This window comes from Desmodus rotundus, chromosome 2 (genome assembly GCF_022682495.2).
Source record: "Desmodus rotundus isolate HL8 chromosome 2, HLdesRot8A.1, whole genome shotgun sequence".
In the NCBI taxonomy this organism is placed as follows: Eukaryota; Metazoa; Chordata; class Mammalia; order Chiroptera; family Phyllostomidae; genus Desmodus; species Desmodus rotundus.
The window spans coordinates 78,499,237-78,521,797 of NC_071388.1; the positions used below are offsets into that span (position 1 = coordinate 78,499,237).

General features: G+C 41.0%; 1 protein-coding gene across 4 annotated transcripts in view; it reads right to left on the reverse strand.

Moving 5' to 3' along the window:
• Positions 1 to 4,672: 4,672 nt before the first annotated feature.
• The window catches only part of LNP1 (leukemia NUP98 fusion partner 1), a 39,251-nt gene continuing 21,362 nt past the window's right edge, over positions 4,673 to 22,561 (reverse strand). For all 4 annotated transcript variants that reach the window (XM_045193509.2, XM_024558198.3, XM_045193508.2 and 1 more), the window contains 2 exons: positions 14,408 to 14,638; positions 4,673 to 9,804 (listed from right to left, as the gene is read on the reverse strand). In XM_045193509.2, coding sequence (XP_045049444.2) covers positions 9,655 to 9,804; positions 14,408 to 14,638 — 381 coding nt within the window. In that variant the 3' untranslated portion in view covers positions 4,673 to 9,654. The remainder of the gene's footprint in view (positions 9,805 to 14,407; positions 14,639 to 22,561) is intronic.

Genomic DNA, 22,561 nt, shown 5'->3' on the forward strand with positions numbered 1-22,561 from the left:
TTCAAGAAAGATTGAACAAAGTTTTACTTTTTTTAATTCAAAGACATATTTATTTTATTTTATTTTTTATTTTATTATCTATGTTATTACAGTTGTCCCAATTTTCCCCTTTTGCCCCCCTCCACCCAGCCCACCCCCTCTGGCAATCCCCACACCATTGTCCATGTCCATGGGTCATATATGTTCTTTGTCCAATCCTTTCACCTTCTTTCAACCTGTCCCCACCTGCCCCTCCGCTCCTGCAGCTATCAGTCTGTTCCTTGTTTCTGTCCCATTTCACTCTCCCCAAATTCTGAGAATTAAAAAAATATATATTTACAAATTTGGGTGTTAAATAGCATTTTATTTTCATTTGCATTTTTGTTACTATGGATGCCATATTTTAAACAAAATCTTGACAAACTGGAGAGGTGCGATGAAGACATCCAGGGTGCCGGGCTGTGGAACTCTGGTGTTGTGAGAAACGGTGGCAGACAGCACGGAAGGGTCACCTGAGGAAACCCTGGAACCAGAGAGCCCAAGAAAGGCCTGAGTGCTCTCCTCTAGGAGCTGCAGTGACATCACTCAGTAGGGGGACCTCTGCTGCTGGTGCTCCGGGGGGAGAAAAAGACGAAGGTCCACGTGGAAGGAGCTCTTACAAAAGGGAGATTGCAGCTCAGGAAGAGAAAGGACCTTTTTTGTGGTGAGGGGAAAAAGGGAAGGACCACAACAGCGTCCACTGCCACAGTTTCAACACCGTGCAGCAGGCGGCCTTCTAGCTCTGGCTGTCAACAAGAGGAGCCTGGGAGGGCCCGCAGCCTCACTGCAGAGGGAGTTCCTGCCTCCAGTGGGAATTTGAATGAGATGGCCTTGGATCAGAGGATCTTTTTTTCTTCCAGTTTTATTGAGATATAATTGTCATGTATCATTGCATAGGTTTCAAGTGTACAACATAAAAGTTTCACTTGCATATATTGTGAAGTGACTACCACAATAAGTTTAGTTAACATCCATCATCTCACGTAGATACGATAAAAAGAAATGAAGAGAGTTTTTTTTTTCCTTGTAAAGAGAACTCAGGATTAGCAGTTTTCATACATATCACACATAAGTGGTAACTACAGCCGTCCTGTGCACATTATGTCCCTAGTCCTTATTTATTAGAGGATTTTTAAAAGTTCTGTGACATGTTTCTGTCATTCCCTGTCTTTAACATGTTTTTTTTTTCTATTTGCCCCTGTACTTCTTGGAAATGGTGACTTGTCATTATCTTTCTAGGTTTGCAAAGTGATGAGTGAGAAATGAAGCCACTTGTTTAATCTATCAGAACATGGTGAGCAGACATTAAACACAGGTGGTAGATGTGTTTCAGAGATGAGAAAAGACATTCCTGGGAAAGTACTTGGTTGGCTCCTTAATCACGTTAAAATGGTTCATGGCCAGTATAACATTATTATTACCCCTTAATTAATATCTAACCAGGGCCCAGCCCAAAAGGAAAATCTAAACAAATAGACACAATAGTCATTATAAAGTTGTCATTTGTTTGTACTTATCCCTCCACCAAAACACTTGAAGGCAATTTACACAATAGCAATGAAAACATGAGCTGTGAAGAATGATGTGTGTGCACCAAACACTGAGGAGGGAGAAAAAAGAGAGGAAATAAGAAGAGTTAAAACAATGTTTTCATTAAAGTTTGAGTACGAGCTTGATGGGCGTCTGATGTCGGGCTAAAAGGTTTTGATTTAATTCTATAAATAATAAGCCTGCCAAGGTCTTCAAGCTAGAGAGTGACACAATGCTCTGTTGTTTTCCAAAGTATATTTTATTTATTATGCTATTACAGTTTTCCCAATGTTTTTCTCCCCTTGATCCCCCCTACTCCGTGCACCCCCCTCTCCACCCTCCAGCATTCCCCCTCCCTCCTTAGTTCATGTCTATGGTTTGTACATATAAATTCTTGGGCTTCTCTGTTTCCTATACTATTCTTAACCTCCCCCTGTCTATTTTGCACCTACCAATTATGCTTTTTATTCCCTCTACCTTTGCCCCCATTCTTCCCCTCCCCCTCTCCACTGAAAACCCTCCATGTGATCTCCATTTTTGTGATTCTGTTTCTGCTCCAGTTGTTTGCTTAGTTTTTGTTTTTGTTTCTTAGGTTCAGTTGGTGATAGTTATGAGTCTGTTGTCATTTTGTTGTTCATAGTTTTTCATCTTCTTCTTTTTCTTAGATAAGTCCCTTTAACATTTCATATAATAAGGGCTTGGTGATGATGAACTCCTTTAACTTGACCTTATCTGGGGAGCACTTTATATGCCCTTTCATTCTAAATGATAGCTTTGCTGGATAGTGTCATCTTGGATGGAGGTCCTTGCCTTTCATGACTTCAAATACTTTTTCCAGCCCCTTTTTGCCTACAAAGTTTCTTTGGAGAAATCAGCTGATAGTATTATGGGAACTCCTTTGTAGGTAACTCCTCTCCTTTCCTCTTGCTACTTTTAAGATTCTCTCTTTATCTTTAATCGTGGATAACTTAATTATGATGTGCCTTAGTGTGTTCCTCCTTGGGTCCATTTTCTTTGGGACTCTCCAGGCTTCCTGGACTTCCTGGACGTCTATTTCCTTTGCCAGATTGGGGAAGTTTTCCTTCATTATGTTTTTAAATAAGTTTTCAATTTCTTGCTCTTCCTCTTCTCCTTCTGGCACCCCTATGATTTGGATGTTGGAGTGCTTAAAGTTGTCCCATAGGTTCCTAAGCCTCTCCTCATTATTTTGAATTCTTGTTTCTTCATTCTGATCCAGTTGGATGTTTATTTCTTCTTTCTGGTTCAAGTCATTGATTTGAGTACCAGTTTTCTTTCCTTCACTGTTGGTTCCCTGCATATTTTGCTTTATTTCACTTTTGGTAGCCTTCATTTCTAACTTCATTTTGCAACAGAGCTCAATCAGTTCTGTGAGCATCCTGATTTCCAGTGTTTTGAACTCTGCATCAGATAAGTTGTCTATCTCCTCGTTGCTTAGCTCTTTTTCTGGAGTTTTGATCTGAGCTTTCATTTGGGTCATATTTCTTTGTCTCAGGCACCAGTTATATTGTAATGGTGGGGAGCCTTCGGTATTCACTGGGGCAAGACAACCCTCTTTGCTGCATTGTGGCTCTCTCTGTGGGGGAGTGGTCAGAGAGAGAACAGTGCAGCTCTCTTGTTCTGTTCTAGCCCCACTGTCCAACGAACTCTCCTGTGAGACTAGAAGTTTCTCCCACTGTCACAACCCCCACAGTAGGTTACAGCTAGCTTTGAGTTTTCAGTTTCCTGTTCAGTCAGCCCCACCTTGCCCACATAGTCTGCTACCTTACTTCGAGTCCTTTCTACTAGGCTGCCTATCTCCTGTCTCCACCTCTCCTACCAGTCTTGATGAATGTTTCTTTAACTCCTTGGTTGTCACAGTTCCATGCAGTTTGATTTTCTGGCACTTTTGGTTGTTTATTGTTTTTAAATTGGTTGTTATCCTTGGTTGTGCGAGGAAGCGAAATGTTTCTACCTACACCTCCATCTTGGCCAGAACCTCCATCAGGTACGATTATGAGTCCAAAACTAAAGCGTAGGAGCCTAGGTTATCATCACCTACCTAGTGATAAGAATGCAGATATGATTCTCAGGGTTTTTTTTTAACAAGTTAAATCCTAGTCAGTGATGTGTACATTTTTATTTACTATTGGTTTTCCTTCCTGGCATGGGAGTTCCTAAACAATGGGGTTTTTATCTGCATTGTTCACGCATTGCTCACTGTTGTATCCTCAGTACAGAGCAGGCAGTCAACATGTCTTTGCTGAACAAACAAGTGGATCCTGGCAAATAGTAATCAAGGACACGACTCAGGGATTATGAGCCAAGGCAAGGTCTGACAACACTCTGAGGTTTAAGCCACTCAACTTCTGGGCACACATGCATGCATGAGCTGAGGCAAAATGGGTGGGAAGATAGAAGGGTTTCTTAGTTCACTATTGTTTTTTGTTTGTTTGCTTGTGTTTGTTCAGCTACAATGGATATATAACATTCTATTCATTCCAGGTGTCCAATATAATGATTCAATATTTGTATATATTGTGAAATGATCACCACAGTAATTCTTCCATCACTGTATATAGTTAAAATGTTTTCCTGTGATATGAAAGTTTTAAGATCTATTCTCTTAACAACTTTCAAATATGCAGTATAGCATTATTCATTATAGTCATCATGCTGTACATTACATCCCCATGTCTTATTTATTTTATAAGTGGAAGTTTGTACCTTTTGATGGTCTTCACTCATTCCACCCCTGCCTACTCCCTACCCCTCTGCCTTGGCAACCACCATTCTATTTACTTTTTCTATGAGCTTTTTTTTTTTAAAGATTCCATGTATAAATGAGGTCATACAGTATTTATCTTTCTCTATACGACTCATTTCACTTAGCATAATGCCTTCAAGGTTCACCCATACTGTTGCAAATGGCAAGATTTCATTCGCTTTTATGGTTGAATAATATTCCTTTGTGTATATATACCACATCTTTTTATCCATTCATCCATTGATGACCACTTTGGCTATTGTGAATGAGGCCGCAGTGAACACAGACATGCACATATATTTTCTAGTGTTTTATTTCCTTTAGAGAAATGCGCATAAATATTGCTGGATCATACGGTAGTTCTATTTTTAACCTTTTGAGGACCCTCCCTGCTGTATCCATAGTGGCTGCTCCAATTTACATGCCCCCCAACTGTGCACAGGGGTTCCCACTCACTATTGTTTTTCCCTCACATCTCCATATGTGCTGATGGGGAAGAACTGTGCTCAGCCAATTAATACGATTACTTACAAATTATAGCAGCAATTAGCCAAAACAGAATTGTGTTATCCAAGGTTAGAATACAATGTTAAAAAATTCCAAAGACAGAGAAAATCAGAATTTATTATTCCTCCCTTCACCAGTTTATAATTTCCCATCGTACAAGTATAAATCATCTATACAGTATTGTAAGTACTCTTTCTGTTTTTGTGTCCCTTGGAAGTAACCAATTAGTCATCGTCCTGCATGTATACTTCTAAAGAAATTTTACTAATAAGTCATATAAAGTACCTTACATTTAATCCATTTAAACTAACCTCTGAGAGTTTTGGTAAGAAATGCTGCAGTTGTCGCTTCCATTTGAAGGTAATGGTAATGATTTCATCCTTGGCCAAACACTGAGGCTTCTCTGTGCCCAGCATTTCCAGCCCAAATGGCAGCTCAAGTCTGCCCCCTAGAGTGGAGAAACCAGAGTGCCTTAACTGTTACCGGGAACTGTATTAAGTTCATAATTCTGACATTAGGCTTTTCCAGAGGACTGCCACTTTCTACTTTATATGCTTCTGCATTATTTGTAAGTGTGTGAGATATTGATCTTATAAGTTAAAAAATTCCATTTTAAGGGGAAAACATTAACTGCAAACACAATTTTTCATTCCAAACTATATTTATTGAGTCACTACTATGTGATGTGCACCTAAGTTCTGGGAATGCAAAGTTGACTAGGATGTGGTTCCTGTCACCAAGAGTTCATAGTCTAGATGGGAAGACAGACATGTAAGGAAATCATTATGTTACACGATAAAACCTACATGAGTTATGCTATAGCACAGAAGAGAATATGGAAGGACAGAGGCATTTTTATTTGGAGAGAGAAGGAAAGAAGGAAGGACAAAAGAAAGGAAGGAAAGAATGTGGTATAACAAACTTTAAAATGCTGTAACTACTATTAGGCCCATTAACCCCAAATGATGTCAGGAAATAATTAACTTCTGATACTTTTAAGCTCAGGAAAACTTAAAAAGTAAAATTCCAGTAACACAAAAGGAGGCCTGAGAGTTAGGATATACAGGTTAGTGCTGTTCAATAGAAATGTAACATGAGACATAGAGGTTTTCTATGTACTTTTATTAATATTTTCTAGTAGTATTAATATTTTTACATAATATTTTCTAGTAGCCACATTAAAAATAGGGTGGGAGACAAAGAAATTAATTTTACTAATTTATTTCATTAAATATATCCAAAACATTATCATTTTGTTGGAATTAAGGCAAGATAAAAAGGGCTTAAAATGAGGTAATAGCAGTGAAAATGGAGAGAATCTGGTAGATCTAAGTGATATTTAGAAGCAAAATAGGCAGAAGTTGAAGATTATTTGGATGGGGGATAATAAGAGTACAAGATGGCTTCAAACTTGACCAGGTTCTTGCTTAACAACTGGCCAATCGTACTACCATTCACTGAGGTGAGGAACACAGGAGGCAGGCAAATGGGGGGCAGACGGAGCAAGAAGTAATAGTTTACTTTTAAAAGAGACTTTGAGATGTGTGCGAAACCTGCAACTAGTTCAATGTCCAAGGGTCAGCTGTGTATGTGAGACTGCCGTGCTCGGGACAGAGGTCTGCACCACAGGGATAGATTTGGGGAGGATCAACACACACATACACACACACACACAGAGCTGACAAGGTGTGGCTGTGTGAGATTGGCCAGAGAGAATAAGGAGAGTAAGGAAGGGGACTGTCAGGGTCCAGGGGAAAGCCATTATCTAAGAGATAAGGATCCCTCAACAGAGACCAGCTGGGAGTGGTTAGAGAGTACAAGACGACACAGAAGAATATAGGTCACAACAGCCAAAGGAGGGGAGGTTGGTCAGCAATGTCAGATGCTGCCAGAAAATCTAGCAAAGGAAGTAAAGCGGTGCTTTCCTAGAACTCACTGGATAGTAAGGAGGTCACGGGTGGCTTTGATGAGAACAGTTTGTATAGAGCATAGGAATAGGAGTCACAAAGCTGCAGACTGAAAGCCGAGGGGGACATGTACACAACCTTTCAAGAAGTTTTCTGTGAAGGAAAAGATTGTTAAGGTGGTAACCCGTGGATATCAAGGATGGTACCTATTAATAAAGGAAGGTTTTTAAGACAGAAGAGACTTGAGCATGTTTAACAGCTATTGGAAAGGAACCACTAAATTTTGCACTGTTATTTTATTGATTTGATAAGATGTTAATGATATATGAACTGAAAGGAGTTCATGTCTGAAAAATAGTTTATGTACATGTGTGTGTATATAGAGATAATATTCTGGAAGGACATAGACCAAAGTATTAACCATATTTATCTCTGGGTAGGTATAATAAAAGGATTTCAATTTTTATTCTTTTTCTTTATCTGTATTATTTATTAGAAGAAATATTGCTTTATGATGTAAAGAAGGTAACCTGGGGACTTCATTTTCAGAGGGTCCCCCCTCCTGCATGTACTATGGTCCTGAAAATGTGGTATTAATCAGCTTCCTTCCAGTCGATGAAATATATTACAAAATCCCTAATCATGATTTTCCCAGGTCCTGCCGTTCTAGAGTCCAGGAAGGGGAAAAACCTTCACGGGTGTCCTGGCTGGGGTAGGAGGTGGCTACTGTCTCAGCCAGCCAGCCACTGGCCAAGGGAACTCCGTCCACTTGTCCCCTCTTCCCATGGATGGGCCACCTCTCTCCAGCCCTTTCTGTAGGGGCCGGAGCTGAGGAACAGACCACCCCAAACCTGAAACTTGGTTAGCAAGACTGAAAAGTTCCTGGAGGAGCCCTGGCTGGTGTGGCTCAGTGGATTGAGTGCTGACCTGTGAACCAAAGAGTTGGTGGTTCAATTCCCCGTCAGGGTACATGCCTGGATTGTGGGCCAGGTTCCCCATGGGGGAGTGTGACAGGCAACCACACACTGATGTTTCCCTCCCTCTCTTTCTCTCTCCCTTCCCCTCTCTAAAAACAAATAAATAAAATTTAAAAAAATAAAGTACCTGGAGGAGAGCTGGGGAAACAACTGTTTTCCCCACAACTACAGGATAATGCAGTCCTTGAGGGCAGGCCAGGCCCCATCCTCCCCTTCAGTGGCGGCAAATAACAGGCCAGTGTCACCAACTTCACATGGGTCAAAAAGCATAAAACTGTGTATAAAGGCCACAAAATGGATGAAGATATAAGCTGTATAAAAATTGAAGGAGTGCAGGTCAAAGACCATCACTATTTTACTTTTCCTTCACTGTTTTCCTCTTCTTTCCTTCTCCTTTTCCTTCTTTCTACTGTCTATGTCAAAGTTACTTTGTGTTTTACCTAATCAACCCATTATAGTATTAGTTAGTAGTAGTTTTGGGAGCTATTCTTCGTTACTATATGGAGACTAGCTGCCCTTGAGCATTTGAAGCTCCAAGACAGAGACAAAGAATAAACCAGGAGAGTATTAGTGAATGCTAGAGTCTTTTCCTCTGGGGGGGTTGGGGGGGATAGTAATAGAATATGGCCTCACTGGGCTAATTAACCTGTGTAATTATTTCATGAAGTGTACGTATGTCAAATCATTGTGTTGTACAATTTAAATATATACAATTTGATCTGTCGATGATGCTTTAATAAAGCTGAAACAATAAGGAAACAAGTGCTCGCTGTGGCAGCCCATACACTGAAACTGGAATACACAGAGAAGGTTCGCAGGGCCAAATACACAGAGAAGGTTCGCAGGGCCATGCACAAGAATGACAGACTCAGCGGTGCTCCCTATTGGAAAACAACGCATGGGATGGAGTACATAACGGGCTGACTGTAGTCAGTAATACTGTGTGGTATGTTTGAACACTGCTAAGAGAGTAGATTGTAAAAGTTCTCAACACAAGAAAAACATAGTAACTGTGCAGTGATGGGTGTTAACTAGCCTTATTGCGGTGGTCATTTCACAATATACACAAATACCAAATCATTATGTTGCACACCTGAAACTAATATGATGTTATATGTCAATTATATTTCAATAAAAATAATTAATAAATAAATGGAAAAGCATATGGCCTCATAAAGTTATAACCAAGAGCATGAAGCAGACCTCAGAGAATCCGTCTCCACCCATGCAATCGAAACGGTAACCTGCCCCCACTCTTGCTTTCCCCACACTGCTCCTTCTCACACGTCACCCACACGCTCAGTCAGGACCCACCGCGGAGGGAAAGCGAGGCCCCGCCCCAGGTTAGGCGCAGGTCGGAGTGCACGGGGCTCTGGCTCTAACGCTGCCACCACAGCTGTGAGGTCCTGAACTTTTCTACACATCTGTGTCCTCAGCCAGCAAGTGAAGCAAGGAATAGGCCCCGCCTTAGAGGGGTGAGGACTGTTCTAGGTAATACACTGAAGACCTCAGTTTAATACTTGGCATGTTAATGACCATTCTCATTAAACGCTGGCCATTAGACATACTTACATAATTACTTCTAATGAGGAAGTATGCTTAGAGTCGCACCAATGACGTTAAGATTTTTGCAATTCTGACGTGGAAGAGGGGTTGGTAAAGATGTGTGGGTGGCTCTTTAAATATCTTTCTTTACACTTTCAGGAATTACTTCAATCTATTAAAATATGTGTTACTCTTCTTATTCCCACAAAAGGGCAACAAAGCAGATCAAATTCTCTACTAAGATGCCAGGAGCAGTTGGAGTGTGATGCGAGTCTTCTTGGGGAGCGGCCGCACCACTTCCATCACTGGGCATCCGCAGACAGTCCTGCACAGCTACCGCCCCCAACCAGTGCGCTGCACTCAAAACACACAGTAGCATTTGCAGTCATGGTGTGGAAACGAAGCACTATTCGGGTCCTTTTTCGAACCGAGGAGCCGCGTATGCTTCTCCATGTTCTTCCTTCCTGCAGCTCCTTCTTTCCTCCACTTTCTTGCGGGACCTTATCTCCATCCGCAGGCATTCTCTTTCATTTTTTTCCTTTCTGCTGTCAGGTCCCTGGAATAGAAGGATCAGAAAAGCATAAAAATATGCCAACAGCTGACAACGTTGCATTTCGCTTAATTACCAGAAATGAAGAAAGGCCTGATCATTGAGCAGACTTCACATCTTAGTTTCTTACAATAAATTAGCATAATAAGGGTGGTGCTAAGGGTCTTAGTCATAAATAAAAAATAAATGAAAAGGGGGCGGGAGGCGTCTATGGAGGAAACTCAACCTGCAGGTGACTGACTACCTCTGACATGCGGAGGGATGTGATTTCACAGCACGATAAAATTATAGTCTCCCAGTGCTCTTTGAAAAGGAATGTGCTAAGTGAATCATACATGCAATGATTCTAACCTTGCTGTGTCCACTCCCTTAAATTATATTAATAGTAGGGTTTGTGCTGGTTTTAATGCGAGGACTCTGTGATGACTGAAATGTCAAAATAACATCCAAACCCATTAACAGTCCCCAACAGGTTACCCAGCGGTCCCTATGCATTACAATTGGGAGATACGGCACTAACTACAGAGACCCAACCTCCTACATTTTACACCTCGGTGGAGGGTGACAATTAATCAAAAGCCCAACAGGAAGGAAACAAGAGAATAACAAACAAATAGTGGTAAGTGCGATGATGACTGGAAACAGGACAGTATGACAGGGGACCACTGCGGGTGGTGGAGGTGAAGGGGGTGCTTCTTTAGGTTTCATGGCCAGGCAGTGCCTCTCAAAGGAGTTATCAACAACAAAAAGGGGCACCGATAAATGTGGCGATGCCATCTATTTACACCTCTCTTTCAGAGTAAAGAGAGAAAAGCATTGTTCTCCTCCTCCTCCTCCATTCGATCTGGAAATGCTAGGGAAGCCGGGAAAACCTATCAAGTGAACTTAAACGGGGAGGAGTGGCGGTCAGACAAGCAGGTCACAACTCAATGCTGCAGGGGTGCCAGTTACTCCACAAGGGTAAGCTGTTTCCACACAGCACCGGACTGTCGCTACGCCTGTAATGGTGCACTAGTCAAAGTCAGAAAGTGAGACAAATGCTGAAGCTGAGATGCAAAGTACGATGGACTTAAAGTTTGTGCTACCTCTATAAATGTGCCTCCAGATTATTTTCATTAGATCCAGCAATTGTCTTAGGTCCGTCAGCCTGATCAAAATTTATATGTAACAGTCATGAATGCCTCTAATACTTAAAAGAATAATATAAAAAAATAGTGATGATTAATTCCAACTTGGCTTTCTTCTTATTGGAGGTAAAAACTGAGAAATGCTCATAAATAATGACCTGAAATATTTTTCTTATCTTAGCCACTTAGAAATAAAATGTGGAAATGATCAGCATAAGCCAATTGAGGTTTTCAATATCAGCATGAAGGAATTTAATATTATTATTGGCCACGGCCAACTACAAAAGCAGCTTCCGGCTCTTTTGGGCGCTGAAAGAGATGAAATTTAAGTCTGCACGTTACTTTGCACTTGGCCACCAAACAAAAGATAATATCATTTTTAAATTCACCTGCAAATCACACTCTTTAATGTAGTTAGCTTTAGGAAATTGCGTTGCTTGTTAAATAGAAAAATGTTTTAAAGTATCTATTCTGAATTTTCAATTTTTATTGAGATTAACTTTATATTATTTAACAACTGATATAAAATAAAATATTTAAAATTATTTACTATAAACATTGTTATCATATGAAAAATTTTAATAATTTTGTAAATTCCTAGCAGGTTTCTAGCTATTAGAGTATATGCCTATGGAAAGAGTCCTTAAATTGAGCTTATACCCTTTGCAACAGCATGGATGGAACTGGAGAGCATTATGCTAAGTGAAATAAGCCAGGCAGTGAGGGACAAATACCATATGATCTCACCTTTAACTGGAACATAATCAACAAAAGAAAAGAAGCAAACAAAATACCACCAGAGACATTGAGGGGGGGGAACTGTCTAGCAGTGGCCAGGGGGGAGTGAGGTGGGGACAGTGGGAAGAGGGGATTGCAGGAACTATTATAAAGGACACATGGACAAAATCGGGGAGGGGGATGGTGGGAGTGGGGGAGGGAGGTGGGTTCAGCCGGGGTGGGGGGAGGGAAGGGGAGAAAAGGCATACAACTGTAATTGAATAACAATAAAAAATAAATTAAAAAAAAAAAGAAAGAGTCCTTAAGTTAAAAAAAAAATGTTCAAAATGATGCCTTGGTTATCTTGGCATTCAAAAGGGAGAACTTGGGCCCTTGCTGGTGTGGCTCAGTGGATTGAGTGCCAGCCTATAAACCAAAGGGTCATGGGTTCAATTCCCAGCCTGGGCACATGCCTGGGTTGTGGGGTGGGTCCCAGTTCGGGGCATGTGAGAGGCAGCCACACACTGATGTCTCTTTCTCTCTTTCTCCCTACCTTCCCTTCTCTCTAAAAGTAAATAAAATCTTTTTGTTTAAAAAAGGAAGAACTTGGGAAATGAATGGAACATGTTATATTTTAGAAATAATGTGATAAATATCTTTTCAATAAAAACTGATTTCATATTTACATACTTTTAGGGCTTATAATATTAGCAAATGGTTTCACATAAGTAGTTATATGATATTATGGGTTATTATGTGAAACATTTTTGAGGCCATTGGAATTAAGAAAGAAGTGTTACAATTAATTTTTTTAAAAGTATATGTATGTGTATACCCTACCTTATCTCAGAAAAAAATTTTTTTAAGATTCTATTTATTTTGAGAAAGAGGAAAAAAGAGAGAGAGAGAAATATCTCTCGCATTCAGGTCAGCAGCACTCAACCCATTGAGCCACAGCAGCCAGGACTGTTCCAAGGAGAATTTAAGGCAGGTAAATTTCCTAAATGAATATAATTAATCTTTTTTAACATGTAGGGTTTCTTTTGTTTGTTTTTAATCCCTCACTTGAGGGCATTTTCTTTTCATCGCTTTGAGAGAGAGAGAGAGAAGAGAAGAGAAGAGAAGAGAGAAACATTGACATGAGAGAGAAACATTGGTCGCTTGCTTCCTATACGTGCCTCTACTGGGGAGCGAACCTGTGATCTTTGGGTTCACGGGAGGACAACTCCACACCGGGCAGGGCAACATGTAGTTTTAAAACAGGAATTCTTTCACTTCTGTTTTATGCTTGCCAAAAGTTCGTAATCTGAATCTAATTTTGAGGAAATTATGGGTAACCCCAAATTGAACGTTATTCTAAAAAAATAACTGCCCTGTGCTCTTCAGATGACAGTGTTGGAAAAGACAAGAGAAGACTGAGGAACCACTTCAGAATAAAATAGATTGAAGAGAATGAATTGTTTGCAACACATGATCTAGAATCTCTCACAAAGAGTATTATCAGGACAACAGGCAAAATGTGCATAAGGTCAATATATTAGATACAAAAGGGTTACACTGGTGGTAATTTCCCGAGTTTCATTACTGTACTGTGTCCAGCTAAGAGAACGTTCTTGCGCCCTTGTTCGGGGATGGGAAGGAGAGAGAGGGTATAGGTAAACATGACTCACGGTAACATTTGGAGGGAATCTAGATGAAAGGTGTATTCTTCCTACAATTCCTGTAACATTGCTCTAAATCTGAAACCGTATTTTTAAAAAAGCAACAGTATAAAGAAAGGACAAAACAGGAACTCTTAAAGTGAGAGCTGTTTACTATTCTTCCTTCCGTATTCCTCTTACGATCTGGTGAAGAGAGCAGCTTACTAAAGGGAGAGCACAGACACACCGGGTCACTGAAAAACAGTGAGGCGAAGACGCACAGTAACAATCCCAACAGCCATCTCTGCTGTGCAGAGAGCCCTGGGCTCAGGTGGACAAGCAGGTAGGAAGCACCTGAGTGTCTTCCCTGTGCACAGAGTGTAGCTCAAGAGCCAGGTGGTAATGCACCTAGCTTCACTCATTTGCTCTACTATATGGCAGAACATATTATTCCTGCCTTGCAAAATAAAACAAACACCAAGGACCACAAAAAAAGAAGTATTTGCTCAAGGCCACTCAGTGAGTGCATTGCCCCAAATTAACTGCACCTCCAAATTAGCTGATCTCTAGTTTATTACTTTATCTATCAAGTTTGGCATCGTCAGTGGAGCTTCTACCCTTCTGTTTCCATGCCTGTCTGCCCTGTGCTCTACTGCGTCTCCCCCAAGGCCAATGTGAAGACCTGGACCACACCTACTCACTAGGTAGTGACCAGAGAGCTCCCTCGACAGGCCTTTTTGAAGTCCAGGGGAACACAACCCCGTCACAGACTGCTTGCTGCTGCATTAAATACGTCTCCAAATAGTGGAAGGAGAGTGAGTCACAATGACTTAGTCTGGAGGCGATGAAAGTAACCTCAAAGAACTAGAGCATCTCAATAACAAAAGCATTCCACTAACGGTCCTCCAGGAATCCTTCCCACACCAGCTACCTTTGGTAAAAATAATAATAATAAATTTTTATGTACACCTGGGCTATGTAAAACTGAGTGCCATTTTTTCAAAGATCTCATCAGCAAGCTCTGAAAGAAGAAGTGGGATTAGCTCTCCTTCAGTTTGGGCAGGAGGAGCCCTTCGGGTTTCCTTTTCTAAAGTGGCTTAAATATTCAATGACTCTGTTACATACCAAAGAGACAGAGCGTTTGGCTCTGAAGCACAGTTGCTGTTCAAAGGACTCTGAAAATGCCTGCATTTTGGGATGGGATCTCCTTTTTGATTCCAATGGCTCCTGGAGTGACCTGTCCCCTGAGCTTTTCCTGTAATCCCTCAAGTGGGTACGACATCGACACCCCTGGCCCTCGTGAGAATGCCGCCTACAATGGCTGTCAGATGTTGTGGCTTTGGGAAGCACAGGAAGCTGGAAATGTAGAACAAAAATGTTTACAGTATAAACAGACTATACGATATTAGCACAGAGACAGACTATCCATAAATTACTAACTAAACAAATACCACGCTAAACTGAAATTTTATCTTTTTCATCAGTAGGACCTTTCTTCTGCAATGAAGCAGTAGAATCAATGCATTCAAACATTAAGTAGAACATCCCAAATTACTTACGTTGCTCCTCCACCCACCGTTAGGGCAATATAATAAAGCATCCCAAGCCTTGAATTGAAATTATAAGAAAATCACAAAGTTATCAAGTAATTTTAATGAAGCCATAAGTGTTTAACAAATAATATTTTAAAAAATAGCCCTGGCTGGGTCGTCAGTCAGTTACAGCATCATCCCCAACACACCACAGGTGCAGGTCTGATCTGTGCTCAGGGCACATACAAGAATCAACCAATGAGCATAAGTGAGCAGGACAACTGATCAATGTCTCTCTCTCCCTCTCTTCCCCCCGCCCCCCCGCTCTAAAAATAAATAAATAAATAAATAAATAAATAAAATGTCCCTATTAAGTAGTAATATAAAAATTAATATGTGATTTCTATACAAAGAAGGAATTTCTGAGCAGAAGAGCAATGGAAGAAGTCGTAAGGAAAAAAAAATAATTTAACTATGTAAAAATAAAGCTAATATGCATCCAAAGCAACTTAAAGTAGTAGACACAAACCAAAAACATGTGCTACATGTTACTATACTAAAGTTTAATAACACCCTGACAGTATGCAGTGTATCTTACATACGCAGAGGTCATGGAATGCAATGACACCAGTGTTAAAATGATCACTGTTACAGTGTTACATCAGTGTTAAATGACGTCAGTGTTACACTGGAAAATGATCAAAGGAGAAATGGTTCAGAGAAATCAAACTTCTTGAAAGAACTGTGACTCTTGCTCTCTCAGTCTCTCTCACTCCCCAACCCACTCCAGCCTAGCTTTCGCACCCACAACTAACTTTGGTCATGGTATTGGCCTCAATGTGGCCAGGTTCTGTGCACATTTTGGTCTTAATTCAGTAGCATTCAACCCAGTTACCCTGAGGGTCCTTCTGGAAACACTCTTTCCCTTGCCCTCTACCACTGTACCCTCTTGGTTTCCCTCTGGTTTTTCTTTTTTTAAAAAAAGATTTTATTTACTTATTTTTAGAGAGAGGGGAAGGGAGGGAGAAACAGAGGAAGAGAAACACTGATGTGTGAGAGAAACATTGATGAGCTGCCTCTCACATACCCCCAGCTGGGGACCTGGCCTGGAACCCAGACATGTGCCCTGCTGGGAATCGAACCAGCAACTTTTCTGTTCGCAGGCCGGTGCTCAATCCATGAGCCACACCAGCCAGGGCCCTCTGATCTTTTTGACTGTGACCTCATCCCCTACCTCTGCCTCACCAAGAGCTAAACTTCCTTCAGTCACCACTGAAACTGCACATCCCCAGAAAGCCTGTCCTATCATGCTGATGGGTTCAGGTCCCTGTTGAAGTTCTCCCAGGATCTCACACGTCCCCTTCACGATACTTATCACAACTGTAATCAGTAATTTGGGTAATTTTGTTACATGTCTCTCTTCTCCATTAGCTCCTATTATCCATCACTCAAGGGCTATGTATGTTTCAGTCTCTGCTGAAATCCCAGTACTCTGAAGCACCTAGCCTTATTCATAGCATGAGCTTACTAAATATATATTGGATTGATAAATAAAGAATTAAAAATATACCAAATGGTAAAAATTATTTATGCTTTTTAGTAAAGATTATATGAAATGAAAGAATGAACAATGTCGCCTTTCAGGTCAGCAAAAAAAATGTTTGTTAATGATACCAACAGCAGCAAGAGTAGAGGGAGACAGGCCTGTCATTCCTGGCTGATAGGACTATAAATGTACACACCTTCCTAGAAAGCTGTTTGCAAGCCCTGTCAGGAGGCTTAAAATATTCCCCTTCTGGGGTCCATCTGTTGAGTGTTGTTATGGGGTGAACTGTGTCCCACCTCTCCAATTCATGTATTGAAGCCCTGTGTGAACAACTCAGAATGTGACTGCCTTTGGAGACAGAACCTTTAAAGATTAAGGTAAAATGAGGCCATTAGCATGGGCCCTAATCAAGTCTGACCGGTGTCCTAATAGAAAAGGAAATTTGGACCCACAGAGAAATACTAGGGATGTGTTAAAACAGAGGAAAAAGCATGTGAGGACCCAGCAAGAAGGAGGCCAACTACAAGCCAAGGAGAGAGCCCTCGGGAGAAGCCAAACCTGCCTACTCCTTGATCTTGGACTTCCAACCTCCAGATCTGTGAGAAAATAAATTTCTGTTGTTTGTATGGTATTTGGTTACAGCAGCCCAAACAAACTAATACACATGTCCAGAAACTTACTGTCAAACAATAACTGGAAATATGGTTGAAGATTTGTCAAGCTGCTAAGATACACGCGGTATGTAAATCTGCATTTGTAAGTCCATTTATTGTACTTGGTGCTGTGAACAAGTTGGGGAGCAAAGCAGGCAGAGTGGGCCCATCTTGGAGCTTCTGTGTGTGTAGGAGATAGACACGAAATGCGCAGGGCGTGCACTAACTTCTGTGGCTAATGTTACAAAGTTTCCAGGTGCAATGAGAGGGTGCAACAGTAAAACTGTGCCTATCTGGGTGGGCGTTGGGACAGCTGGGAGGAGTAGTGGGAGACTCCTTCATAGGTGTGATGATTGCGAGACAATCTGAAGGATGAGCAGGGTTAATTAGAGAACAGGGACATTTTCCTGCCTGAGGACAAACACCGTAGGTTCGTGGCCCTGTCACAGGAGAGGCCTGTGGTTCGAAGGAAGAGCAGCCTGGGCGGGGCTGGAGAGCCCGGGAGCCTGAGAGCAGAGAGAGGGCTGGAATGGGGAGGTGCTCAGGGGCCTGAAGGAGGGTGTTATCACAAGGTGGGTAATCTTAAAACATACCGAACTGTGACCAACGATTTTCTCTGTGATGTGAGATTGTTTGTTTCCTTCTCCTTTTTAGTACTTTTCAAGTTTTCTACAGTGATTATGTATTAATTATCAGGAAAAATGATAATCTTTAAAAATTTGATACTGAGACACAGAAGGGCAAATACTGCATGATTCCGCTTCCATGAGGGATCTAAAAATAGTCAAACTTATAGAAGCAAAAAAAAAAAAAAAAAAAAGAATGGTGGTTGCCAGGGGCTAAGCGGAGGGGAAATGGAAAGTTGCTAATCAGTGGATATAAAATTCAGTTATGCAAGATGAGTAGGGTCTGGAGATCTGCTTTGCAGTATGGTGCCTATGGACAACATTACTGTATTATGTACTTAAAAACCTGCTAAGAAGGTGGATCCCAGGTTAACTATTCTTGCCACAACAGAATTTTTTAATAAAATTTAAAAATCTGAGACTGGGAGTAAAATATGGATTTCCTGTACCACTGAGAGGCCTGAAATGAATTGAAAAGTTTCAATCACAATATAAATATACATTTACTATCTCCTTAGAGCAGGTGGGATTTCTAGTTTGTTGGTTTGGGTGTGGGACTTTGTGAGAAACAAGTTTAAAAGAGCACTCTCCTTGATTACAGGGTGAAGCTCCCACTTTTAAAAATGTTACTTATTATGCAAGCTCTACTTTTGGAATTTTATATGCTTTTCTAATAAACTTTCCCCCACAAAGACGTGAATTGACACCCTACATAACTTACTTTTATCAAGTATGTGCTTGTCTCCTCCACAGTCATGGACTAAGCTTCCAGGTGTGCTACCCACACTGTCAAGGGCTTTGTCACTTGGGGTGGGATCCCCCACACTCTGATCTCACCAGCTGAGCTCCCCGGGGCCCCAGCTACAGGGCCTGCAGCAGGTACTGACTTTCGCAGCAGTGACTACCCCAGGCCCTGACTCGAATTACAGCCGAGTCGGCCACACAGCTTAGCTGTGTCCACTGTGGTCCCAGAAAACGATTGCTGTCAAACGAAAATCCTGTGAGCTCTCTGATCCCAAGTTCTCATTTTAAAGATATTCATTTTGTAATATCTTCACTTCAGAGCTTAACTGCTTATGTTCTTTATCCTGGCTTTCATCGCAATCGCCCTTCGATTGTGCCCCACCTGCCCTCTGAGTAAACGCAGCACCTGAGCCACCCACAACAGCAAGATGAGAAACAATCAGGTGCCAGGATAATAAGACCCATGTTGAGTCTTACTGTACAGTGTGTACCAGGCAGTCTGGGGACAATGACCTTGAACTCTAATCTCAGAAGAAATCCTACAAGGAGGTTGTTCTTCCCCTTTTACAGATGAGGAAAATGAATCTTAGTTTGGCCAATTGTCTGGCCTAAGATTTATGTGACTAGTGAAGTTACTGGAGAAATAAAGTGCCATGCCTAAGCATGAAACATCTCTTTCTTGGATTAATAATTCTGAACTTTTTTCTTGAACTGCAGCAAAAATGTCATACTATTTCTATGCGAAGGTGCTGTAAACATGACTTTCAACAGTGTACCAGACGTAGCAGAATACCACGACAAAAATAATGATAATAATTTGTAGGTCTTTAAGAATTATATTAAATAAGAATTTTATGTGAGGAATAATATATACCATCGTCTAATGATATCATCAGAGCCAAGAGGGCTGGCTGTAAGTTAGTCAACATATGGCAACAGCATTAGGAAAAAATACACAAACTGTTGGTAGCTCTTTTAGAAATAATAAAGATAAGCTCAATACCATCCACTGAACATCCTTTAGGGAAACTGAAGGATAATTTAAACTATTAACCTAAATGATCTTTCAACTGGGGAAATAAGTGGGCCCTGCTCTGTCGTATTTCCCACTGAGTCTGTGGGAAGCCGCCATGAGCCATAACGAGGTGAACGAAGGAGAGCTGTAAGAAAAACTTTTGGACCTTGTGACGCCCCAACCTTCTCCTCAGGAACGATTCAAGGACTTGTCTCACTCATTCAGAAACTGAAGTAGCCAAACTAAGCTCACCCAAACCACATGCCACTGAGATCATAACCCCAAATGCCCTTAAATTCAATTTGGTATAGCAACACTTTCCCAGTAGGTCTCCACTGTCCAGTGATCATCATTCTCACGGCGTGAACACGTCTTAATCAACTCAGACTGCCGTACAAAATACCATGGACTGGGTGCTTTAACAACAGAAATTTATCTCTCACAATTCTGGAGGACTGGGAAATTCAAGATCAAGGTGATGGCCAATTCAGCTCCTGGTGAAAGCCTGGCTTGAATATGGCTACATTCTTTCTGTGTGCTCATTTGGCCTTTCCTTGGTGCGTGCATGTGAAGGGAGAGACAGAACAAGCTCACTGGTATCTCTTGTTATAAGGGCACAATCCCCTCTGACAGGGCCCTGCCCTCCTGTCCTCAGAGAAGCCTAATTACCTCTTGGGTTTGTGAGAAACCCTCTCAGGGGGCCATGCCCCCGCCCATCCCTATGGGGAGCAACCACAGGGGAACCACCCCTGCAGTCAGATACTATGATTGAGAGTGTGTACCACCCTCAGGTCAGTCAGAAATAAAAATAAAGACTAAAAATATTTTGTTTTAAATTGAGAATATGAAGAGCAACTATACCATGGGGGAAAGATGATTTTTAAGAAAGAAAAAGCAAATAAAAAACCCTTGGGTGCAGGTAGGTAGAGACTTACGTTGTATCCACCACCTTGGCACATAGAAGGGCAACTGAGAAAGTCCATTCAGGGCTAACAAAGCCCTAGGCCAGTGAATTCAGTACCTCCTTGAAGAGTCTTTCATGTAGCTTATTCTCCCTCCTTCTAGGCCCAAACTATACAGAACAATGTTAAGAAAACCATGAGCTGACAGAGAAGGTGACTAGGAGGCTGAATAGACAAACTATTAAAACTCCACTTTCAATGAGTGGGGTAAATAAGTGATATGGAAACTGCTTTACTTTGAGCTCGCACCCATGTGGTGATGGAGGAGAGAGCAGCTGAGTTCAGTAACAAGAGTGGTCATATTACATTTTTTTTTCACCAAGGACAATCAAGACAACAGAGTTGAATTTTTACTCACTTTAAATCAGCAATCATAGGTTATAAAGAGTCTGGTTGAAAAATAGTCTTCTCAGAGAAGGACTAGGCTTGACCCCTTGTCATCCCTTGTTCTTTCTGCCAAATTAGCATTTGCTGCTAGATGGGAAGTTCCACAAGTATGGAGACCTCCTATGTCTTCTTTTACCCTGTAACCCTATTATGCCTTGCGCAGTGCGTGGCATATAGCAGGTGTTCAATAAACAAGTGCAGCAAATTAATGCTCCATCCCTATGTTTTTGCAAAAATCGTGAGGCTGAAAGCCCTGTTAGATTCAAATAGGAAAGAAACGAGAAACTCTTCTCTCAGATGCATAGATTGTAATGCTGATGTGGTTATTAACAGGCTATGAGACGGAAGAACCTTAGATTGGAGCAGTGGGGAGAGAAGAGAAAAGGTAAGGCAAAGGGTAAGTTTTCTTAAGTTATTTTCATTGACCTCAAAGCAAAACACAAAAATTAAATCCTAATTGTTCTCATACCACTAATATAAGAAAAATTTGAAAACATCTTAGAGTCAGGAAAATGTAAGTATCCAATTACAGATTCCCTTCACAAATATATGTTACAATGTGAATAAAGATAAAGAGTCAGACTCCCTGTTTCCCAGGACTCTGCCCACCTCGCCCCGGGTCCCCTGGTCTGTGTTCTGTTTGCACTCTCTCTATTCTGTTCAGTCAGGTCGTCATTTTATTCCATGCCTCATCTCCTTAACTGAAAACATGCTTTCTGCATGTAGGTCTGATGACTGTGGAATTCACTGTTGACTCAGATAATCTAAACAGGCTAATTCAGGCAAATGCCCCAAACCAGTATGAGCTGAAAAAATACATATGGACACCATGTCAAAATGGTGCAAAGTGATACATAACAAATTCTGCTATTCCCTGATAAGTTTAAGGCAAAAAAAAAAATGCAGCCTAAAATTTGATTCTCTAAATAAAATAATTGGCATTATCTCATTTTTAAAGTCTAACAGACAATAAAATTTATTTAAGAAATTATAGTTTATGTCACATATCTTCCTTTGTTTTCATATTTTATGTGGCTCCAAAAAGCTGTTGGGATAAATAGTATATCACATTTTTTTTCTCTCTGTTTCTCCCTGGAAACTGGAAACGAATCATACCCCTGGCTCACACATTATGAATACCTCACTTGATGTGGAACATGGCGATTAAACTGGGAGTGTGATAAGCAGCTGTTTGTTTTATAACAGGATCACAGAAAGTTGAGCAAGAAGGGCTCTCAGAGATCATCCAGTCCAATCTCTTTTCCACTTAAGGAGCCTGAAGCTCAAAGAGGTGTTAAAACATGCCCTTTGTCCTTGAGCATACATTTGATAAGAGATCTATTTTCAAATATTTGTGTCTCAAAGAAATCTCATTCCTGCTCTGGCTGGGGTGGCAGCCTGTAAACCAAAGGGCTGCCGGTTCAATTGCCAGTCAGGGCACATGCCTGGGTTGAGGGCAGGTCTGCAGTAGAGGCTGCTGGAGAGGCAACCACACATTGATATTTTTCTCCCTCTCTCCCTCCCTTGCCCTCTAAAAATAAATAAAATCTAAAAAAAAAAAAAGGAAGAAGTCTTATTCCTCCACCTTGCTGATCACTGGGAATCAAAGAGGCTGCCTTCCACACTTTAACATACTTCACAGGCATTATGCATCTGGGAACTCTGGAGCTAAAAATAAAATAAAACAAAATAAAATAAAATAACATTACTCCAAAACTCACTTGGTTCTTGGTTCTCTGGCAACCGGAACTCTAAATGACTTACAGAAAAGAAAAGCTATAGTAACACTGTGTAATACCAAACACGGTGAAGCA